Source organism: Dendrobates tinctorius, unplaced genomic scaffold (assembly GCF_039654945.1).
Source record: "Dendrobates tinctorius isolate UK_male_01 unplaced genomic scaffold, ASM3965494v1 ptg000034l, whole genome shotgun sequence".
In the NCBI taxonomy this organism is placed as follows: Eukaryota; Metazoa; Chordata; class Amphibia; order Anura; family Dendrobatidae; genus Dendrobates; species Dendrobates tinctorius.
In genome coordinates this window covers 17,790,715-17,810,633 of record NW_027361702.1, presented here as the reverse complement: position 1 = coordinate 17,810,633, position 19,919 = coordinate 17,790,715, and the positions used below count along the sequence as shown (strand labels likewise).

Here is a 19,919-nt window from a genome sequence, read left to right as displayed (position 1 = left end):
GCAGTCACCAGATCTCAACCCCATTGAGCTGTTGTGGGAGCAGCTTGACCGTATGGTACGCAAAAAGTGCCCATCGTGCCAAATCAACTTGTGGGAGGGGCTTCTGGAAGCATGGGGTGAAATTTCTCCAGATTACCTCAGCAAATTAACTGCTAGAATGCCAAAGGTCTACAATGCTGTAATTGCTGCAAAGGGATCATTCTTTGACGAAAGCAATGTTTGAAGGGGAAAATTATTATTTCAAATAAAAATCTTTTTTTCGAACCTTGTCAATGTCTGGACTAGATTTTAAATTCATTTAGCAACTCATTTGATTAATAAAAGTATGAGTTTTCATGGAAAACACAAAATTGTCTGAGTGACCCCAAACTTTTGAATGGCAGTGTATAAGAGCCCAGCTCTCTTCGACAGGGTGGTAGACTTATGTTGCAGTGGGAGGGTGCATTCAGGACCTGCTGCTGTTTTTAACTTCCATGGTAACGTTTTTGCATCTAATGTAGAGCTAGTCGATCAGTGACAGTCCAACACCTCTAACAATTATCACCTATAGATTAGAATACTCCTTTAATGGGTTTATGACAATTGGGAAAAGATGTGTTTTTCCAGACTTTGTGCATCACTTGTCCATGGGTTGTATTTGCTGTTGCAGCCCAGACTTACTGATTTCAATGCAGAAAAGTTGTCATTCCAGACACCACCTGTTGAAAACAAGAGGTTCTATTTCTATAAAAAATAAGAAAACTAACAATATAATTATTTTTAAGAGGCTGGGTACTAACTTTATTATACCATGTCTTGTTTGCGGGTTTATGTATCATCTATGTAAAGAATATGTTAAAAACTGTAGACTTTCATGGGCAGCTAAAGCAAGATGAAATATAAATAATGACTGAGGAAAAGCTTTATTGTGGACTTAGCATTACAGTATATGTGGAAGACACAGGCCAATAGCGCTTGTTCCATAGCAAAGATTTTCTTTACCATCTTTGACTTTTTTTATTGGTTTGGCAATAGGAGTTTGCCAGCCATCTATAGTCTATCTGTCCTCTCCAATGTCATAACAGCCAACTGGAGAAGCCACTGAGACCTCTAGAAAATCCAAAAGCGTAGTTAGGTTGCAGCCAGTTCCTTCAATGCACATTGAGAGTTTTCCACCTAACAGAAGCACAGCATCACCTTGATACCTATTACAAGTTATTAGAGATTGATTCAGTGCAAATTAAATTTGAATAAAATATTTAAGAATTAGCTGATCTTGGAAACTTTTAACAGTTTGCAATTCAATTTATCCAAATTGCATAAAATTGACGCCATTATTTTTCACATTGCAAAAGATTGTATCACCACAAATGGCACACATGACTTTGGGTGAGGCTGAACAGGCATCTCCTTAATCCTTCAGGGAGCTCTTAAATCACATGGTATAGCAAAGCCAGTTAGGGACAATCATGGCTTGGTAAAAGCAGAAGCAGGAAATGAAGCAGCCATTTTGTGGTGAATCTGTATAGTGAGATGACATCACAGCTAATAAGCTTAGCCATGGAAATAGAAAGAGACAACCATAAAACACTGAATAAACTGTACAGATAGAGTAGAACAGCAAGCAGCGAACAGCAGTTACCATCCATTTACCCATAGTCATCAGTTAAGATCACACTGACTTTACTGAGGCAGTTAAAGAGTTTGAAAGGAGTTTGAAACTGTCCTAGGAAACCGTGCTAATCACATCTTTTAGATACCGTCTTGTCCAAATGGTTTTTAACAAAGAAGATGCGTCAGGAAAATGCTAGTGGTGCCTTTGCTCATCCTAAATCATCTTTTCGGTGGGTTTGCAGCTTTTTTGGTAGGTTTGCAGCTGTTGTGATTTTTTTAAATTCTGTTTATAACTTAGTGGTGGTTTCCAAGCCACCAGAAGAGTGGCCAGGTGAATTCTTTAGCTGTGCCACGACATCGAAGCCTGACGAAGTTAAAGATGGTGGAAAATAAGTACAGCAAGTCATTTTGACTTTGCTTTGCATGTTCTTTGTGCCATTTTTAGCACTTTTTCAGGCATGTCCCAGGTGGAATCTCTTATACTCATAAGACATACTCTTATCAACATCTTTTCAGCGTAATTGGAGGTTTTTCAGTACTTTCACTTCACCACAAATTGATTTGCTGCTAATTCAATTTTTCAAAAAATGTCAGAGAAGTTGGCAAATTCAAGTTTCAAAAATTCGCTCACGTCTACATGGCAGCAATGTGTTTTTTAAATCTAAACCCTTTTAGGAACGGGATGATTTAAAAAAATTAAACATTCCATTCTATTAATTCACGGTTGGTTGGAAGATGAGTTCCACGTATGTTGCGGCGAATGTCTATAGTGACACTCGTGGCTCTGTACCATGGAGTTGTAAGAAATTTATTTAGCGTTATTCTCTTATAGGACAAACATTTCTTGAGAAGAAAAGCTCCAATATCTGGCATTCAATGGAGTGTGCATAATTTTTCTTTCAATAAGCTTGGTATGAAATTATTACCATGTTCTTCAAGGACATTTTTTTTTACTGTTTGATCAGTGCCAAGGGACTCTAAAATCGAAGGGGAACTTCTTTAGACTTCAGGTGCACTTACAAAATAAAGTGTATTAATGCCATTAATTTGTCAAAATAAAAGAAGACTGGAAAGATACAAAGTGTAAATTGGGTCTTATTTGGATAAAAAGCCAACAGAATAGTCTAATGGTGCTCACCTGGTCGGGTTGTGTGGACACAACCACTGATAACGCTTAGGCTGCTGCAGACGCACCAAAAGATGAAAGTGCAGGTAATGGGGAAATGAATGGTTTAAATCTGTGCCGCCATATGGAAAAGATAAAGGATGCCAATCCGAGTGTAAGTGGTTTATTTCTAAATGCGTTTCGAAGCATACATACTTCTTCAGGACAGCCATAGTCATGGTTGTCCTGGAAGAAGCATGTATACTTCGAAATGCATTGACAAATAAACCACTTATACTCAGATTGGCATCCTTCATCTTTTCCACATGTCAGCACAGATTTAACCCATCCATTTCTCCATTAATGTGTCAAAGGCTTGTAGCAATGCAACGTTTTGGACCAACAGATCATTCTTCAGCCTCTGTTGACATTTATATGCACATCAAAAACTCATGAAACTCATCTATTCCATGTAACTGTCTATATAAACTGAAGAATGACTCTATTACACAATGTAATGAAAAGTAAAAAGAACATCTGTATTCCTCCATGTGAAATCTGACCATAAAGATACAATAAGGGTCCCGTCACATTTAGCAATGCACCAGCGATCCCGACCACGATACGACCCGGTCAGAATCACTGGTGCATCGCTAAATGGTCGCTAGTGAGCTGCCACACAGGCAGATCTCACCAGCGACGTAGCAGTGGTCGGCGGTCGTTACCTGTCAGATGCGGCGTTGAAGACGTCCTCCCACCCGCGTCCATGAGTCGCTCGTCGGCACCAGCAGGAAGCCGCTGACAAGAAACGGCCCAGGACGTTCTCGCACGATCAGCGATAGACAGCGGGGGAGCAGGTCGGAGGTAAGTATCAGACATAGCGATATCACTAGCAATATCGCTGCTGCGTCAAAAAAATCGGTGACGCTTAAGCGATATCGCTAGCGATCTCGCTTAGTGTGATGGGGCCTTAAGGGTTCAACAATTGTGTTAAGGCTCTTTAATTAGTAGACTAGTGAAGATATACTGTAGCATAAACCTGATGATTACAGAGTTTTTCAAATAATGCCTTTTAGAATATGAAATAACAATATCAAATGTCAATATAAATTCTTTATATATTGGATTAATAGACTCGATAGTACTGAATACATCCGCATTATTAGCAGCTTCGCTTCTGTATTTTCCTTTTCCAGCACTTCAAGAATCACATTTCTGACATGCTTTACAGCACTGCTCAATATAATCCACCAAATTGCATCATCCTATAGGTTTTATTGGTTGCAGGAATGCATGATGGATGGCCAACACCATCCTCTCCCATGAATATGTCAAATAACTTGCAAGATTGGGCTGCTGAGCAGTAAAAATAAAGTATGATGTCACCACTACGTCTGGATAGGTGCCCATTGTCATTAGAATACAAGTAGAAATATTCAGTAATGATTCTGCTGAGAGTGCAGAGCCCGCGAACATTCCAGGAGTTAAGTTACAATGCAGCACTTCTTCCAGTCAGTAAATCTAAGTGCAGATATTTTTATGGACACTTTCACAAGACTCACACCATCCTGTTCGGTTTACAGTGCATCCGTTTTTAGTTTTTATTTCTGCAGAATTTTTATATGTAAAAAAATATAACAATAGAGACATATGCAAGATATGCAAGCAGTTTGTATGTTCTCCCCATGTTTGCTTGGGTTTCCTCCGGGTTCTTCGGTTTCCTCCCACACTCCAAAGACATACTGAGAGGGAATTTAGATTGTCCGCTCAGTTGGGGACAGTGATGATAATGTCTGTAAAGCTATGTGGACTATGATGGCCCTATATAAGTAAAATAAGCAGACTTTACAGAATACCAATCATAATATATTCACATTAAAGCAACTTGACTAGAAAACAATCTATGATCAGTATAGTCTTTAGCTCAAGTCCTCTGTAAGTCAAGTTTCTTAGCGCCAATGATGTGGTATCGCACTGCTACTGCCACCTAGAAATTATTCACCAGGCAGCAGCTCTTCCCTTTGAGCTATTTCAGCTCGCTGGACAGTTCCTGTTAACCCAGATACCCAGATGCTAGTACCTGTGTAATTCTTGATTGGCTTCACCCTGTAAGCTCTCGATTGGCTCCACCTTGTAAATCTCATGATTGAATATCCTATTTAAACCTGGCATTGCACTTCCTTCCTTTCAAGATTATTGAGTTCCCAGCCTTTAGTCAAACTTTCCTTTCACCTGCTGCTTCATCCAAGACTGCTGCTACCATGTACTTACCTCTGGCTATTCCTGACTACACATCCTGCTGATCTTTCAACTATACTGCTGCTCTCATGTGCAGACCTTTGGCTATTCCTGACTACACAACTTGCTGATGATCCTTCAACTATACTGCTGCTCCTGTGTAACAACCTCTGGCTATTCCTGACTACAGTAGCTGCCCTTACTGCCTCTAGTAGTTGCAATACCACTACTCCAACCCAGGTCAGTCCATAACATCTGTGTTGACCACTGTATGGTAGATATGCTCACCACTGGCACTTGGGAGTTGCCAGTGATAGTTGTTCTACTTCCTGGTTTGGAGTTGAAGTAGAAGTTCAGTGTTTGGAGTAGGTGGTTGGAGAGTTTTTCAAGAGATTTCTGCATGGAGTTGGTTTGCGTGTTTATCCTTTTCCTCTCCCATTTGATTTGTGCCTCCTATTCCTCCCTTGTTTTTGTATGGTGAGTGTATTTGTATGATTGTAATTTTCTTTTATCCCTGTATATTAACCCCTGTTTGTCTGGTTAGTGATTTCCAATACACTTCAGCCTCACACCTCCCTAGGTGGGGGAAGGAACAGATAAGGGTTAAGATAGGAACATAGCATGGTACAAGACCCTGGCGTCTCCTTGATCTGGGGTAATCCAGAGGACAGGGATAGCCTAAGGTACCCCTAGTTCAAGGGTTCGGGTAGCTGCCCACAGTCCCTTGTCACTATGTAACAGGTGTGTAACAGAATGTATAAGAGATTATTTCTTACCATAATGAGCACTGATCAACCAAATAGCGAGCCAATCGGCAGTGTTCCTTTAGCATGGGTATATGAAGGCTGTTTGGGGAAGAATGACCATTAATACAATTATTTGGCCCCAATACAGTTTTCATATTGTTGTCAGCACACCATATGTTTACACAGGGAGATATGTTGCCAAAAATTATATTTTTTAAGCTAAATAAAACATGCAACCAGACAACAATCTAGTTTGCTTGTAGACTAATTACTGCCATGTGTACCCAGGCCGATGAACGTAAATGATTTGTTTTTACAAATGCTCATCATCGGCATGATTAAAAGGGCCTTGAAGAGGTTTTCCAGTGAAAACAAGTTATCAACTATCAATGGAATAGATGAAAACTTGCCAATTGATGGGTGTCCAATTGCTGGGACCCAAAGTGATTAGCAGACTGGGGTTATTTTGTCTCCATTAGAATGGAGTGGCCATTCTCATGTTGGAACACTGCACCATTACTTCTCTATAGAGCTACCCAGTGCTGCACTCAGCTTTTACTTGTAGCCCCAGGAGGAAATGAATGAAGCAGTGGCAGGGCGTTGAACTTGCTGCGCCATCTTGATAAGGGGATGCAAGTTCCAGATCTGCCTATGAGGGTGGGTCACAGTGGTTGGAGCCCCACCAATCAGCAAGTTTTCACCTATCCTATATATCCTATAACATGTTTTAACCAGACAACTTTTTTAAGAACAGTTATGAGGGCCCTATGTTCTCCAGATAGAGATCACTTTAGTGAAAGCCTCATTGTAGCACTAAGTACAATTGGTGTTGAGGTTAAGCCTCCTTTGTGTTTGTAATCTTGGTTTCACATCTCTGTTTACGAAATTCCATTTTTCTGCTTGATTCTAAGATGAGAAAAACTGAATTAAGGCAGAAGATTGATCTGTCAAGTGAAGGACTCGTATCGGGAACGCCCGATTAACTATCAGTTCCGTCATGGTGTCGTAGAATGCAATAGATAAATTGAATGCGCTTACAAGGAGTAAAGCCCAAGCTAAAGCTCTGCTGACATTCTATCAAATTTGATAGTTTGGTTCATCGAGTGCTGTGTTTATATGTCATGTAGTGGATCCAACGGAGTATTGTGGCTCCCATTACAAATGGAGGCCACGATGAGATGTGCAAAATGCCTTAATGTAGCACTCAACACTTCACTATGAAGGCTTCCGAATGATATCTATACTAAGGAACTATTTACTGCTGTGTGAAGAGAAAGATGGAATTTCTCTCTTAACCCACAGATTCCCATTGAGTGGGGTTGTTTTGGACCATGCCATCTTTTTTTAGGTTGATCTGTGAAAACATTTCTTCTAGTGTAGTTTGTTTGTATGGAAGTGAAGGGAAATTAAATAAATTATAATAAAAAGAGTTTAACAAAACTAAGAAAAATAAAAATTAAAAATGTTAAAAAGAAAATAAGAATACACTTAAGAACCTCAAAATAGGTCCTTCAGACCAAAGTCTTAATACCACCCTTGAGGATGAGCTAGATTGGAGTGGCATTCTAAAGAAAAGACTAGAGGGATTTTCTAGTAAATATAATGACTCCTGAGATCCAGGAAAGGAGAAACCCCACTAGTAGATCACCTACTGCTCGGGTTAATTGATAGAAACTTTATAATGCATTTGAAGGACTCATATTGGAACAGATCTACCAAGCAAAACAAATCTGATTTCTCACCTTGAATGACAAATGACATAAATGCTAGATTTATAATGTGTTTTAAACAATTTTTCACATTTACCAGAAAGTTTGAAAAAGTATTGGGATTAGAAAGCTTGGCTGTGGAGTCATAAGATTTACCAAATTTAAAGGTAACCTATCTGAAACTTAAACCCACTAAACCATTAATATGGCCCTTTAAAAGACAAACCCCAAAAGTTCATTGAGGTGTGGATAGAAACTTATAGCTCCTTAACCCCCAATGTATTCCCAAACTAACAGCACACTACCATGGCTGATTGACAGGTCACTGACCATTGTACCAGAGCAAACAAACTATTAATCAGTCAGTAAACCCTGAAGAAGACAGAAGTAGCACTGGAAACTAGGGATTATTATAGGGTGGGCTATTTATATGGATATACCTGGGTGATCCATGGATATGGATACACCTAAATAAAATGGGAATGGTTGGTGATATCAACTTCCTGTTTGTGGCACATTAGTATATGGGAGGGGGAAAACTTTTCAAGATGGGTGGTCACCATGACGGCCATTTTGAAGTCGGTCATTTTGAATCCAACTTTATAAATGGCCCACCCAGGTGTATCCATATAAATGGCACACCCTGTACAATCGATCAACATTATAGGTATATTTAGAAAGGTTTAGGGGATAACAATTTTGTTGGGACTTGGGAGTGCAGGTTTAATAATTTCATATCTTTTCTAGGTCCTTTTGCCTTGGTGATCTTTGGTTTTTGTTTGTTTTTCTGGCTGCCTTCACTGGCTTGAGAAGCCTCAGAACATAATAATCAATAATTGATGGGTTTACATTGTTTTTGGAGCAGCTTCTATTTCAGCTGCCATCTGCCAGAAGATCTATGTTGGAGATCATCAGATTGCTGCCAGATAGTCTGCAGATGATTGATCAGTTTATATTTGCATATTTTGAAAATATATTTTGTACTTTTTAGAAATCTTTAAAACACATTCTTTTGATTTCTCCAGTCTTTCGATAGTTACCCTTCAATTTTTAAAGAGAATTTGTCCCCAGGATTTCTTACCCCCAAGCTCTTTATATGTGCATGTAGCTCTTTTATAGACAAGTCCAGAAATACCTTTACATGGCTAGTCTGTTCCTCCGCTACTGAGAAATCAGTGTTTGAATCGATATGCAAATGAGCCTGAAGGACTATGGTAGATCTGAAGCCTCTGTCACACCAGCTCTACTCCTAACCCAACACCACCTCTTCCCGCTTCACTGACGGCCTATGTTGGGTAACTTCAGGCCAAGGAGACTCCAGATCTACCACAATCTTTCAGCTTCATTTGAATATTAATCCAAACGATGATTTTTCGGTAATGCAGGAATGGACCGGCCATGTAAAGGTATTGCTGGACTTGTCTTTAAGAGAGCTACATGCTCATATAAATAGTTTGAGGTCTAAAATCCTCCCTACAGATTTTCTATACAAATCTTCTTACATGTTATATGTGTGGGCCCCCAATGGCCACAAAACCCATATAGATTTCTTGGAAGGTCACCCTAATGTTCTTGCTGGTCTTGATGAGGGGGTCTGTTGAAGTCAGGCACATGCCTGTTAATGAATTAGAAGCTTCTGACAAGTGCAAATCTCACTCCAGTTGGGAACTGGAGTAAGATTTCTGACATGAGGTACACCACAGCTGGTCATGAATTAGATGTGCTACAGTGTTACTCCCCATCACACCCCAATCCTGCTCCAGCTTCACCCATATTGGTAGAGCTATGAGAAACTAGCGTGAAAACGTCAAAATGTGCCATTTTTTTCCCAACTGTGCAATTTAAGCCAGAATTAGTATAATCCCCTTCATGAATCTGGGCCTATAACTGTAACTATGAGCTAATACTAACAATGGAGCTTACAAAGTATGTAAGATACCTGTGTGTATATGTGAATAAGGCCACCATAATCTATTATTTATCTATAATAATAAATTTAATAATAAATTTTATTTCTATAGCGCCGACATATTCCGCAGCACTTTACATTTCAGAGGGGACTTGTACAGACGATAGACATTACAGCATAACAATAATCACATAGATCAAAACAGATACCAAGAGGAATGAGGGCCCTGCTCACAAGCTTACAATCTATGAGGAAAAATGGGAGACACGAAAGGTGGGTGGTAACAATTGCCCTGATTGTATGGACCAGCCATAATGTTAAGTGTGTAACAGTACAGACACAGAGGGCTGATAGACGCATAAAGCATGTGGGAACATGATGCGGAGAACCTGGTTTTGGTAAAACTTTTGACTGTGCCACACAGGGATAGATTAGGTTAATGTGTTGAGGTGGTAGACCAGTCTGATCAAATGCGTTTACAATAATCGTATTGACCTGGGAAGTGCATTCCAAAGAATTGGCACAGCACGTGTATAGTCTTGGAGAAGGGAGTGGGAGGTTCTGATTATTGAGGATGCTAACCTCAGGTCATCAGCAGAACGGAGGGCGCGGGTAGGGTGGTATACTGAAACAAGGGAGTAGATGTAGGGTGGTGCTGAGCCATGGAGGGCTTTGTGGGTGAGGGTGATAAGTTTGTACTGAATTCTGGAGTGGATGGGTAGCCAGTGTAATGACTGGCACAAGGTAGAGGCATCAGTGTAACGATTGGCGAGGAATATGATCCTGGCTGCAGCATTCAAGACAGATTGGAGGGGGGAGAGTTTGGTAAGAGGGAGACCGATTAGAAGAGAGTTACAAAAGTTGAGACGATAATGAATAAGAGAAACATTAACAATTTTTGCGGAGTCAAAAGTAAGAAGAGGTCGAATTCTAGAAATGCTTTTGAGATGCAGATAACAAGAGCGAGCCAGTGATCGGATGTGGGGGGCAAAGGAAAGCTCGGAGTCAAGTATGACCCCAAGACAGCGGGCATGTTGCTGGGGAGTAGTAGTGGAACCACACACGGAAATGGCAATGTCGGGTATAGGTGCATTAGTAGAGGGAGGAAACACAAGGAGTTCAGTCTTTGACAGGTTCAGTTTCAGATATAGTGAGGACATGATGTTAGACACAGCGTTTAGACAATCGATGGTGTTTTCTATCTATCTATTATCTATCTGTCTATTATCTATCTATCTATCTATCTATCTATTATCTATCTATCTGTTGCCTATGTGTCTATTATCTATCTATTATCTATCTATTTATCTGTCTGTCTATCTATTTATCTATTATCTATCTATCATCTATCTATCTCTCTATTATCTATCTATTATCTATCCATATATCTATTATATATCTGTTATGCATCTATTATCTGTCTATATAAAATATATATATTATCTATCTATCATCTATCTATCATCTATCTATCTCTCTATCTATTACCTATATATTATCTATCCATATATCTATTATATATCTGTTAAGCATCTATTATCTGTCTATATATATTATCTATCATATATCTATCTATCTATCTATCTATCCATCTATCTATTTATTATCTATCTAGCTATCATCTATTATCTATCTATCTATCTATTATCCATCTATATGTTATCTATCTATCTATCTGTCTATCTATCTATCTATTAAAAAAATTCCCAGCAAAAAAATGGGGTATAAAATATATTATATAAATCCAATTTATTTATGGACAATAATATTAACCCCACAGTGTATCAACAGAACTACAATTGTATACTCCAGATAATACTACAATTTAACAAGAATTGGAGTTCCATACAAAAAATAATAATAATAAAAATATTTTTATTATATGCAATATTTAACACATGTAATAAATAGACAAGTAAAAAACCCTAAAAAGATCCTTTTTAAAATTACATAATTCCAGGGCATATAAGAGTAATTAGTTATATCAAAGCATATAAGTCACCAATACAAAAGATATATAAAATATCCAAAAAAGTGCGTCTTTAGTAAAGCCTCAGGCATATAGTTAAATACACAGGGAATCCACCCTCACTTATGTGAACTGCCCAGCGCTATCCGCAAAGAAAACATACATTATCATCAAAGGTGCTTATTAATGCCTACCCATAAGTAATGTTGCTGTAGTGCCCGGGAGTCAAGTAACATCCCTTGACGCGTGTTTTGCGTTAGCTTTATCAAAAAGAGATCTTATATGCCCTGGAATTATGTAATTTTAAAAAGGATCGTTTTAGGTTTTTTTTACTTGTCTATTACATGTGTTAAATATTGCATATAATAAAAATATTTTTATTATTATTATTTTTTGTATGGAACTCCAGTTCTTGTTAAATTGTAGTATTATCTGGAGTATACAATTGTAGTTCTGTTTTATTATTATTTTTTGTATGGAACTCCAATTCTATCTATCTATCTATCTATCTATCTATCTATCTATCTATCTATCATCTATTATCCATCTATTATCTATCTATCTATCTATCTATCTATCTATCTTATCTATCTATTATCCATCTATATATTATCTATCTATTATCTATCTAGCTATCATTTATTATCCAAGTATTATCTATTTTCTATCTATTACGTATCTATCTACAGTCCAATAGCTGTGCGAGATGTGAGGATCCAGAGGTTCACAGACACATAGATTGACTGCAGAAATGAGACCCAAGCCTGGACAACCCCTTTAACACTGGCCTTGCAGCACTAAGGTCCCTGGGCTCATTTCTAACCAAGGCAAAGCTACATGGAATCTGTATGGTTTTCCAAAAACATACAAATATTGTCCCTGGAGTGTGTGTCTAAGGGCTCGTTCAGACAAGTGTATATGGAAATGTCCTGACGATGCTACAATCGGACGGCACCCTCCCAACGTGATGGAATAGGGCTGTTTAGATTACAAATTATTCACTCGGAACAAGTGCCCATGTGAAAATATTGCAGCATTCGCCATTCTCTTACATATTTCAGATGAGACTTCCCTGTACAAGTCTATGATTGCGCAAAAATTTGGATCCCTTATGAAGTATCTGATTTTTACGGATACATTACTGTTCATAACGTAGGGAACTGTATTTTTGTACTTTTTTTTAAATGTTGATGTAAAATTCGGATATAGGGATGACACACTGATGGTATAAGGATGGAGTACGGAGGGCAGTACGGATAAAAATTATCCCATTTTTCTTGACTATTCTTCATACACTCATCTGACCTTGGCCTAGAAAGTAGATTGTTGAGCCCCATTGGCGCTGGGAAGGATGTAAATGGTGACAATATTTGTACAACACTGTGGAATATGTTGGTGCTATGTATGGATGCATGACAGCAAATAGAGATTTTTAGAAAATAATGAAAAGGTGTAGCGGCTCTGTTTACAAAAAAGACGAAACATCCATGAATTATTTTCCTCCGGTCTCTGTGCTCCTCGCGTTCCAGCTGTGATATTCAGATTTTTGTTTTTATTTGTAGGTGAAGATTGAATATTGCACACCATCTACAATAGGCAAATTTTCAGAAGATTTCCCTTATCTTTTTTTTCAGGGACATCGAGGAGATAGACAAACATCATATCTTGCACCTGTTCTGTAAACAGCGTAGAATAAACATCTCATCAGCTAATTATTATTTGGTCTCGTTATGAAAGCAAGAGACAAAAAAAAAAAAAGTAATGAAAACCATTCTGATGGGAAGGCAGAGCTCGAAGGGGAGGGGAGAAAATGTTGGACCGTGTCCTAAACTGACCTCAGCAGAGCTGTAATAAGAGATTCTGGTAAACGTAGAATGAAAAATCCCAGGGGAGCCCAAGAGTAAGAGAGGGAAAGAAAAGGAGGAAAGAGAAGCAGATAGATCTTCAGGAGTATAATATCCTGTGAAATTGAAAGCAGCCGCTATTATCACTTCAGAGTAGAAAGAAAGCGGGAACGTGATGTTGTAACACAATGCTTTTATCAATCAGCTCTGCTGTGCAAATAGATATGACATTTTCAATGAGAACATTCTATTTCAGTCCGATGGAAATCTCTACTACAGAACCAAAATACTGGATTCGATTACCGCGCCTACAGTGTAGTAATACTGGAAGCTGTTGTTTACAACAGGAACAGAGCACACGACAAAGGAATCGAAAAATTGCAAATGATCCGCAATGACAGACTCGGACCGTGGACAAGGGCGGCGCTGTTTGTGGAAACAGCTAGAATTATAATATAAAGAAGAAAAATCCTTTTTAATTTAAATAGTATACTCGATTACCGCAGCTAAAGTATAGCAGATACGGGAAGTAATTGTTTACACCAGGAAGTGAACATAAGAAAAAAGGAATTGAATGGCACTGTAAAAATTGCAAATTATCAGCAGGGACAGACTCAGACTACGGACATGGGTGGCGCTGTTTGTGGAAATGGCTAGAATTATAATCTACAGAAGAAAAATCCTTTTTTTTTTTAAATAGTGTATTCGATTACCACAGCTAAAATATAGCAGAAACGGGAAGTTATTGTTTACAAAAGGAAAGTGAACACTAGAAAAAAGGAATTGTTAAAAATTGCAAATTATCTCTGTGGACAAGGGTGACGCTGTTCCTGGAAACCATTATAGTTCTGATTTTAAAGATAAATTTACTTTTTAAAGACAAAAAATACTGCGTTCGAATAAAACTAAAGTATAGTAGATACGGGAAGTTATTGTTTATAGCACGAGCATAAGAAAAATTAATTGCATGGGATTAGAAAAATTGAAAATTATCTGTAATGGTAGACTCAGGCTACGGGCAAGGGTGACGCTGTTTCTTGATAAACTTCTAGCTTAAAGAAAAATATATATTTTTTTAAATAAAAAAAATGCTGCATTCGTTTACCTCAGCTAAAGTATAGTAGATACGGGAAGTTACTGTTTACAGCTGGAAGTGAACACAAGAAAAGAAGAATTGAATGGCATTAGAAAAAATGCAAATTTTCATCAATGGTGGACTCAGACTATGGACAAGGGTGACACTGTTTAAATGTCCATTTTAAAAAAAAAATTAAAAATAAAAAAAAAATACAACAGCTTAAGTATAGTAGATACCAGAAGTGAATTGTTTATTTATAGTAGGAACTGAATAGGGTATGTGTACACGTAGTTTTAGGAGCTGCGGATTTTTCGGCTCGGATTTGGAAAAATCCGCAGGTAAATTCTCAGTTCAAAAGACCTTCGGTTTACCTATGGATTAGCCTGCGGTTTCACACCTCTACAATGGAGAAGGTGTGAACCACAGCGGATTCCGCACAAAGAACTGACATGCTGCGGATTTGAACCCGCAGCAAATCCGCGTGGAAAAATCAGCAGCATGTGCACAGCGTTTTTCAGTTTACCATTGAAAACAATGGTACTGTACAATGCACCTAAATCTGCTGCGGACCCGCAGAGCCTGAAATGCTGCGGATCCGCAGCAGAATCCGCACCGTGTGCACATAGCCTAAGGATACAGATATCCTTGACCCTTCATTAATCTATACTGTAATTTGTTATACTTTTAAGGGTTAAAAAGTGAGAAATTAGTGACTACAACTAAATATCTGATTATCACGTTCATATGTGCTGGGTGAATGTCTCACGCTGGAGTAGTTTGTTGTTTTTTACAACCTGTAGTCGTGTAGAGGTAGTAAAATGTGACTGCTGGGACCCTCCTATTTAGTCACTGGACTATTCGAGAGGTGGTTGAGCGCCATTTGCATTCCAATTCGCTCCACAGTTGTATGATTTTATGTCCAGACATTTTCTACAGCAACCTCAGCAAAGCCCTTTTTATGGATCTTCTTTTGTTAACAAGTTCATTGTCGTTGCTCAATGAGGAAATTGTCTACTTCGAGTTGTTGCCAGACAATTGGGTTGTCACTGCATGTATCCCAACACCATGAATGACTGCCCAGACCATGACACCCATTAAATTCTGGCTTCTCACCGTCACATGATGTTCCACTGATGCAAAGAACCTTAGGCCATTCCAGATGCTTGACATTGCCCATGGTGATCATAAGCCTACGTAAATTTACTCGGCTAACAAAAACTAATCTAGGATGTTCCGTAAATAACGGTGGTGGACAAGAGGAGATTTGAACCTGAATCTAGGGTGTGGTGCCAGGCAGGGTCATAGACACCACTATTATATAATATATACTATTTCTTGGAGGTTCCGAGAAGCCTTTGCAGTGGCTAACAGATTTTCTATATCTTCTAGGAGTCCTGGAGGCTCTCCTTTTTCTGGGAGTTTCCAGGACTTTCTGGGAGAATTGGAAAGTATGGGTTATGCCTCTGCCTACAAATATATCTTTTCATGGTTTCTTTAGTTGTAAAGGCTGTACTGATTGTTGTACTGAAGGGCTGTTGTTACACGCTGTGCTCTTCAGCACCGGGTGGTCCTATTCTGTCAGCTTATGTTGCCGACCACTTTGCAGCTGTAGTGTTGTTGCTCCTCGATGTCTCTTCCTCGTAGAATTTGATGAATGGGCCTCATTAAAATGAAGGCATCCTGTGACAATCCATTACACATCTATAGAAGTTGTACAGCTACACAGCTGTTTGCTTTATTTTATGCAGCTGTTGGCTGCAGTGGTTGAACCCATGAGTTAGATGGGGTGCCAAAACTTTGTGGACTCGTAATATGGCTGCTCTCCTTCTGGGGTATCTTCTTGTGTTTTGCTGGATATTCGACGTTCACAAGGTTGTGAACATAACGCGATCAATAATAAAACATGATCTGTATACCTAAACATTTACAAAGGCTGTAAAATGGACAATATATATGGTCTAAATAAGTAATTTAGGGCTTTTCACTGTGAATTTGGTTGGATCGGCACATGTCAAATTACCGTATATCACATTTATGTTTTGCAGAGATCTGAAACATGGACGAGTCTACAAATACCAAATTGTGACTGTGACTGACAATGGAGAGAGCAAGCCGTCACCAGAGCTGGTTTATCATCATGGCGATGGATACTGCGGAGATGGAATAATCCAAAAGTAAGAGGCCCTTAAAGGATGGGACATGTTTCAGAGGTAGCCATTTATCTTGTCTGATAGCCAATGGATAGAGGACCTCTTTGAACAGGAATGTTCTTCTCAAAACCTTCTTTATTAACCAAAAGCATGGTCCAATGCTTCTCACAGACAGTGACACTTCTAGATCATAAGCTTGCTTTACACTTTTTGTAAAAGTTTTGTGAAATGGAACCACCACCAGAGTCACATGGACACACGGACAACACCTCAACAGAACATGATACACCTAGCAGCTGAAAAATCCTAAAATACCAGTTGATTCTCCATAGTTTGCATATTCAGACCCATCTGTGCACAAGGGGAAAAATGTAATGTTATATTACATGGCACGTAATCAATATAGAAATGGTCTCTTCAGAGAGGAAGAGGACTAGAATGCTAACACCACCTATTGAAAGTAGCAATCCTAAATGTCAATATCTACTCTATAACGAGCCTTGCCACATGACTTAGGATAAAAGCCAAACTAGAATCTCAATTTGCAGACATAGTTGACTTTTCTGATCACTGCTTCAAATAGTGTTCTAGGCCTCTTCCCCTCTGAAGAGATAATTTTGCATACTCAATTTCCCAAAGGAGCTTGCATGGCTTATAAGTCTACTCACTCTGACATAAAAGGCTTAGCTCATCACTATAAACAAAAAGGCACGTTATCACTTAGGTCCCAATCCAGTGCCTCTCACCTAACCAAATGAGATCTCATATTTTGCATTGATGAGGGGCATCTCCCTCAAAACACTGTGTCTGCAAATTCTTAGGCTTTTATCCTAAGTCATATTGCAAGACTCGATAAATAATCAACGCTTCTAATAGGTGGAACTAGAGATCTAGTCCTCTTCTTCTCTGAAGAGACAATTTGCATATTTAATTTCCCATACAAGCATGTAAGTCTCCTCACGCTTACATGCCAGGACTGGCTTTTCACTCTCCTCAAGAACAAACATTACCCCTTAATCCTCATGATGCAAATTCGAAAGAATGGCAGAGTTCTCGAATGTGAAGCAAATATTTTCTTTCGCTCTCCACACCAGATAATAAAAGGGGTTTTCTTAGGTTCTTCCGGTGAGGTGGATCTTCCAAGCCTCAGGTCCTGGTGGGAACACGGAGCCCCAGGCGTTGATGCAGCAAGAAGGATGGAAAGCAGACAGTGAGAACTTGGCAAACTCAGGAATCACAGGCGCCACCGGGTGGATGAAGTGGAATCCAGCAGGGATGAATCCAAATTAAAGTACAGTGTGGACAGAAGATGGATCTCACCAAGCATAGTCTAAAGTCTCAATGCCAAGACGCAGATATGTGTCTTGGTTTACTTTAAACAGGCAAAGGCAGATGATGTCATGGAGCCAGTCCAGGCTACTTGTATAACCTGACGTGGAGCACAACAGAGGGCAACAGCCATAGAGAAAGGTGTTGGAGTCCTGCCAAGCCAAGGAGTCAAGTAACAAGACTTGAGCAAAGAACCTCCTTCTATGATGCCTATATACCCTAAGAATGCATAAGGACAGGAGCGGCCTAATGGACTACCCCTTTAAATAAAGCAATTTAAAGAGTATCTGTCATTTTATTTTTTCATAAATCAATAGAACTCATATAGTAATATATCTTTTTAGAGGAATCTGCTTCTTTCTCTTCCTGGACTGATTATTCAATCTCAAAATTCTCAGTTCATGGATAAAATGTGTCTTTAATGAATACAGATTTTCCCATGACAGTGATACGAGATGACAGTTGGTGCTTATAAAGTTCTATGGAGAACTGTAACTCATTTCAGGTAAACTTGCTGCAGAATGTCTGTGTCCACATCAAGCACCTCCCACCTCAATAGAGCTTGCTGCAGAATGTCTGCGTCTGCCTCTTGCTCCTCCCACCTCAAGATAACTTGCTGCAGAATGTCTGCGTCTGCCTCTAGCTCCCCCCACTTCAGGAGAACATACAGCAGAATGTCTGTGTCTGCCTCTAGCTCCTCCCACCTCAGGAGAACATGCAGCAGAATGTCTGCATCTGCCTCTAGCTCCTTCCACCTCAGGAGAACATGCAGCAGAATGTCTGCGTCTGCCTCTAGCTCCTCCCACCTCAAGATAACTTGCTGCAGAATGTCTGCGTCTGCCTCTAGCTCTTCCCACTTCAGGAGAACATACAGCAGAATGTCTGTGTCTGCCTCTAGGTCCTCCCACCTCAGGAGAACATGCAGAAGAATGTCTGCATCTGCCTCTAGCTCCTTCCACCTCAGGAGAACATGTAGCAGAATGTCTGTGTCTGCCTCTAGCTCCTCCCATCTCAGGATGACTTGCTGCAAAATGTCTGTGTCTGCCTTCTAGCTCCTCCCACCTCAGAAGAACTTGCTACAGAATGTCTGTCTGCCTCTAGCTCCTCCCACCTCAGGATAACTTGCTGCAGAATGTTCGTGTTTGACTAACTCCTCCCAGTTCCTCCATAGAATTTAAAAAAACAACAATTGTCTCCTCCTATCTCAGTCATGTGAGCATCTATCTTCACTGAATACAGATTTTATCTGTAAAGTAAGAGTGATGATCAGTCCAAGAGTAGAAAGAAGCGGATTTCTCCGATAAGATATATTACAAAGTTTCTTATTTTTATGTGCACTATTGATTTATGAAACAAAAATTTTACATAATAGTCACTCGTTAAGTATGTGAAAAACAACTAGACCTTGTGTAGACAGTGATTAACCAGTGCTCTGGATCTGAATTGCTTCTTTAAATCCTGACGAAAGAGAAAAAGTACATTAAGCTTCTATAAAGTGATGATTTACAGAAAGGTTGTCACATTGAAGTCAGGGGAATGCGGAGTCGGGAGAATCTACCAAGTGTGAAAAAATTAATGTTACAAGGAAAAATATTGCTGGAGTTAGATGTACTTACTTTACTGAACAAATACTGCCGGATCAAAGTGCTGCACATAAATATATTAATGGACCTCGAAGAAGGAAAAGTAAACGAATACTTTGCAGAATGTGACTAATGTCGTATCAGCAAAACTGTATGTAGAGAATTGCTTGTGTCGATGATGATGATGACAATACACAACGTTCATAAACTCCTCCATTGCCTCTAAGTGGCGCTACTCTCATAAGATCTCGGTTTAGATCGCATTGGTCCTCCTTGCTGAAAATGAGTTTTACACTGTATCGCTTCATGGAACAAATAAGTAAATAGAAAGAAATCGGAAAAGTTAATAACAATATTCAATAATTGCAAAATTCAGTATGTCCTCATCCTAGTCACCTAAGAAGGGGATTGTGTAACTTTTGGGACTTTTTTCTCTTTACTTAAAAATATGTATTTTCTGCAAAAATCCTTTATGTAATTGGGTTTCATTAAAAATTTTGCATCGATCCCATCTACAAACTCCATATTGCTCTATTGATGGCTGAGGATGAGTTAACTGAGAATCAATCAGCGAGCTCATTCTGATGGACTAATGAGAGAGCTTCTGTCTTGTTATTAGCTCCGCTCAGCTGACATATGACTACAGATCAGATGAAAATTGAATGT

General features: G+C 39.1%; 1 protein-coding gene across 1 annotated transcript in view; it reads left to right on the top strand.

Annotated features, from left to right (window-relative positions):
* Positions 1-19,919, top strand: part of PAPPA (pappalysin 1) — a 482,150-nt gene that overhangs the window by 217,727 nt on the left and 244,504 nt on the right. Inside the window, exon 8 of the mRNA XM_073573135.1 lies at positions 16,237-16,365. Coding sequence (XP_073429236.1) covers positions 16,237-16,365 — 129 coding nt within the window. The remainder of the gene's footprint in view (positions 1-16,236; positions 16,366-19,919) is intronic.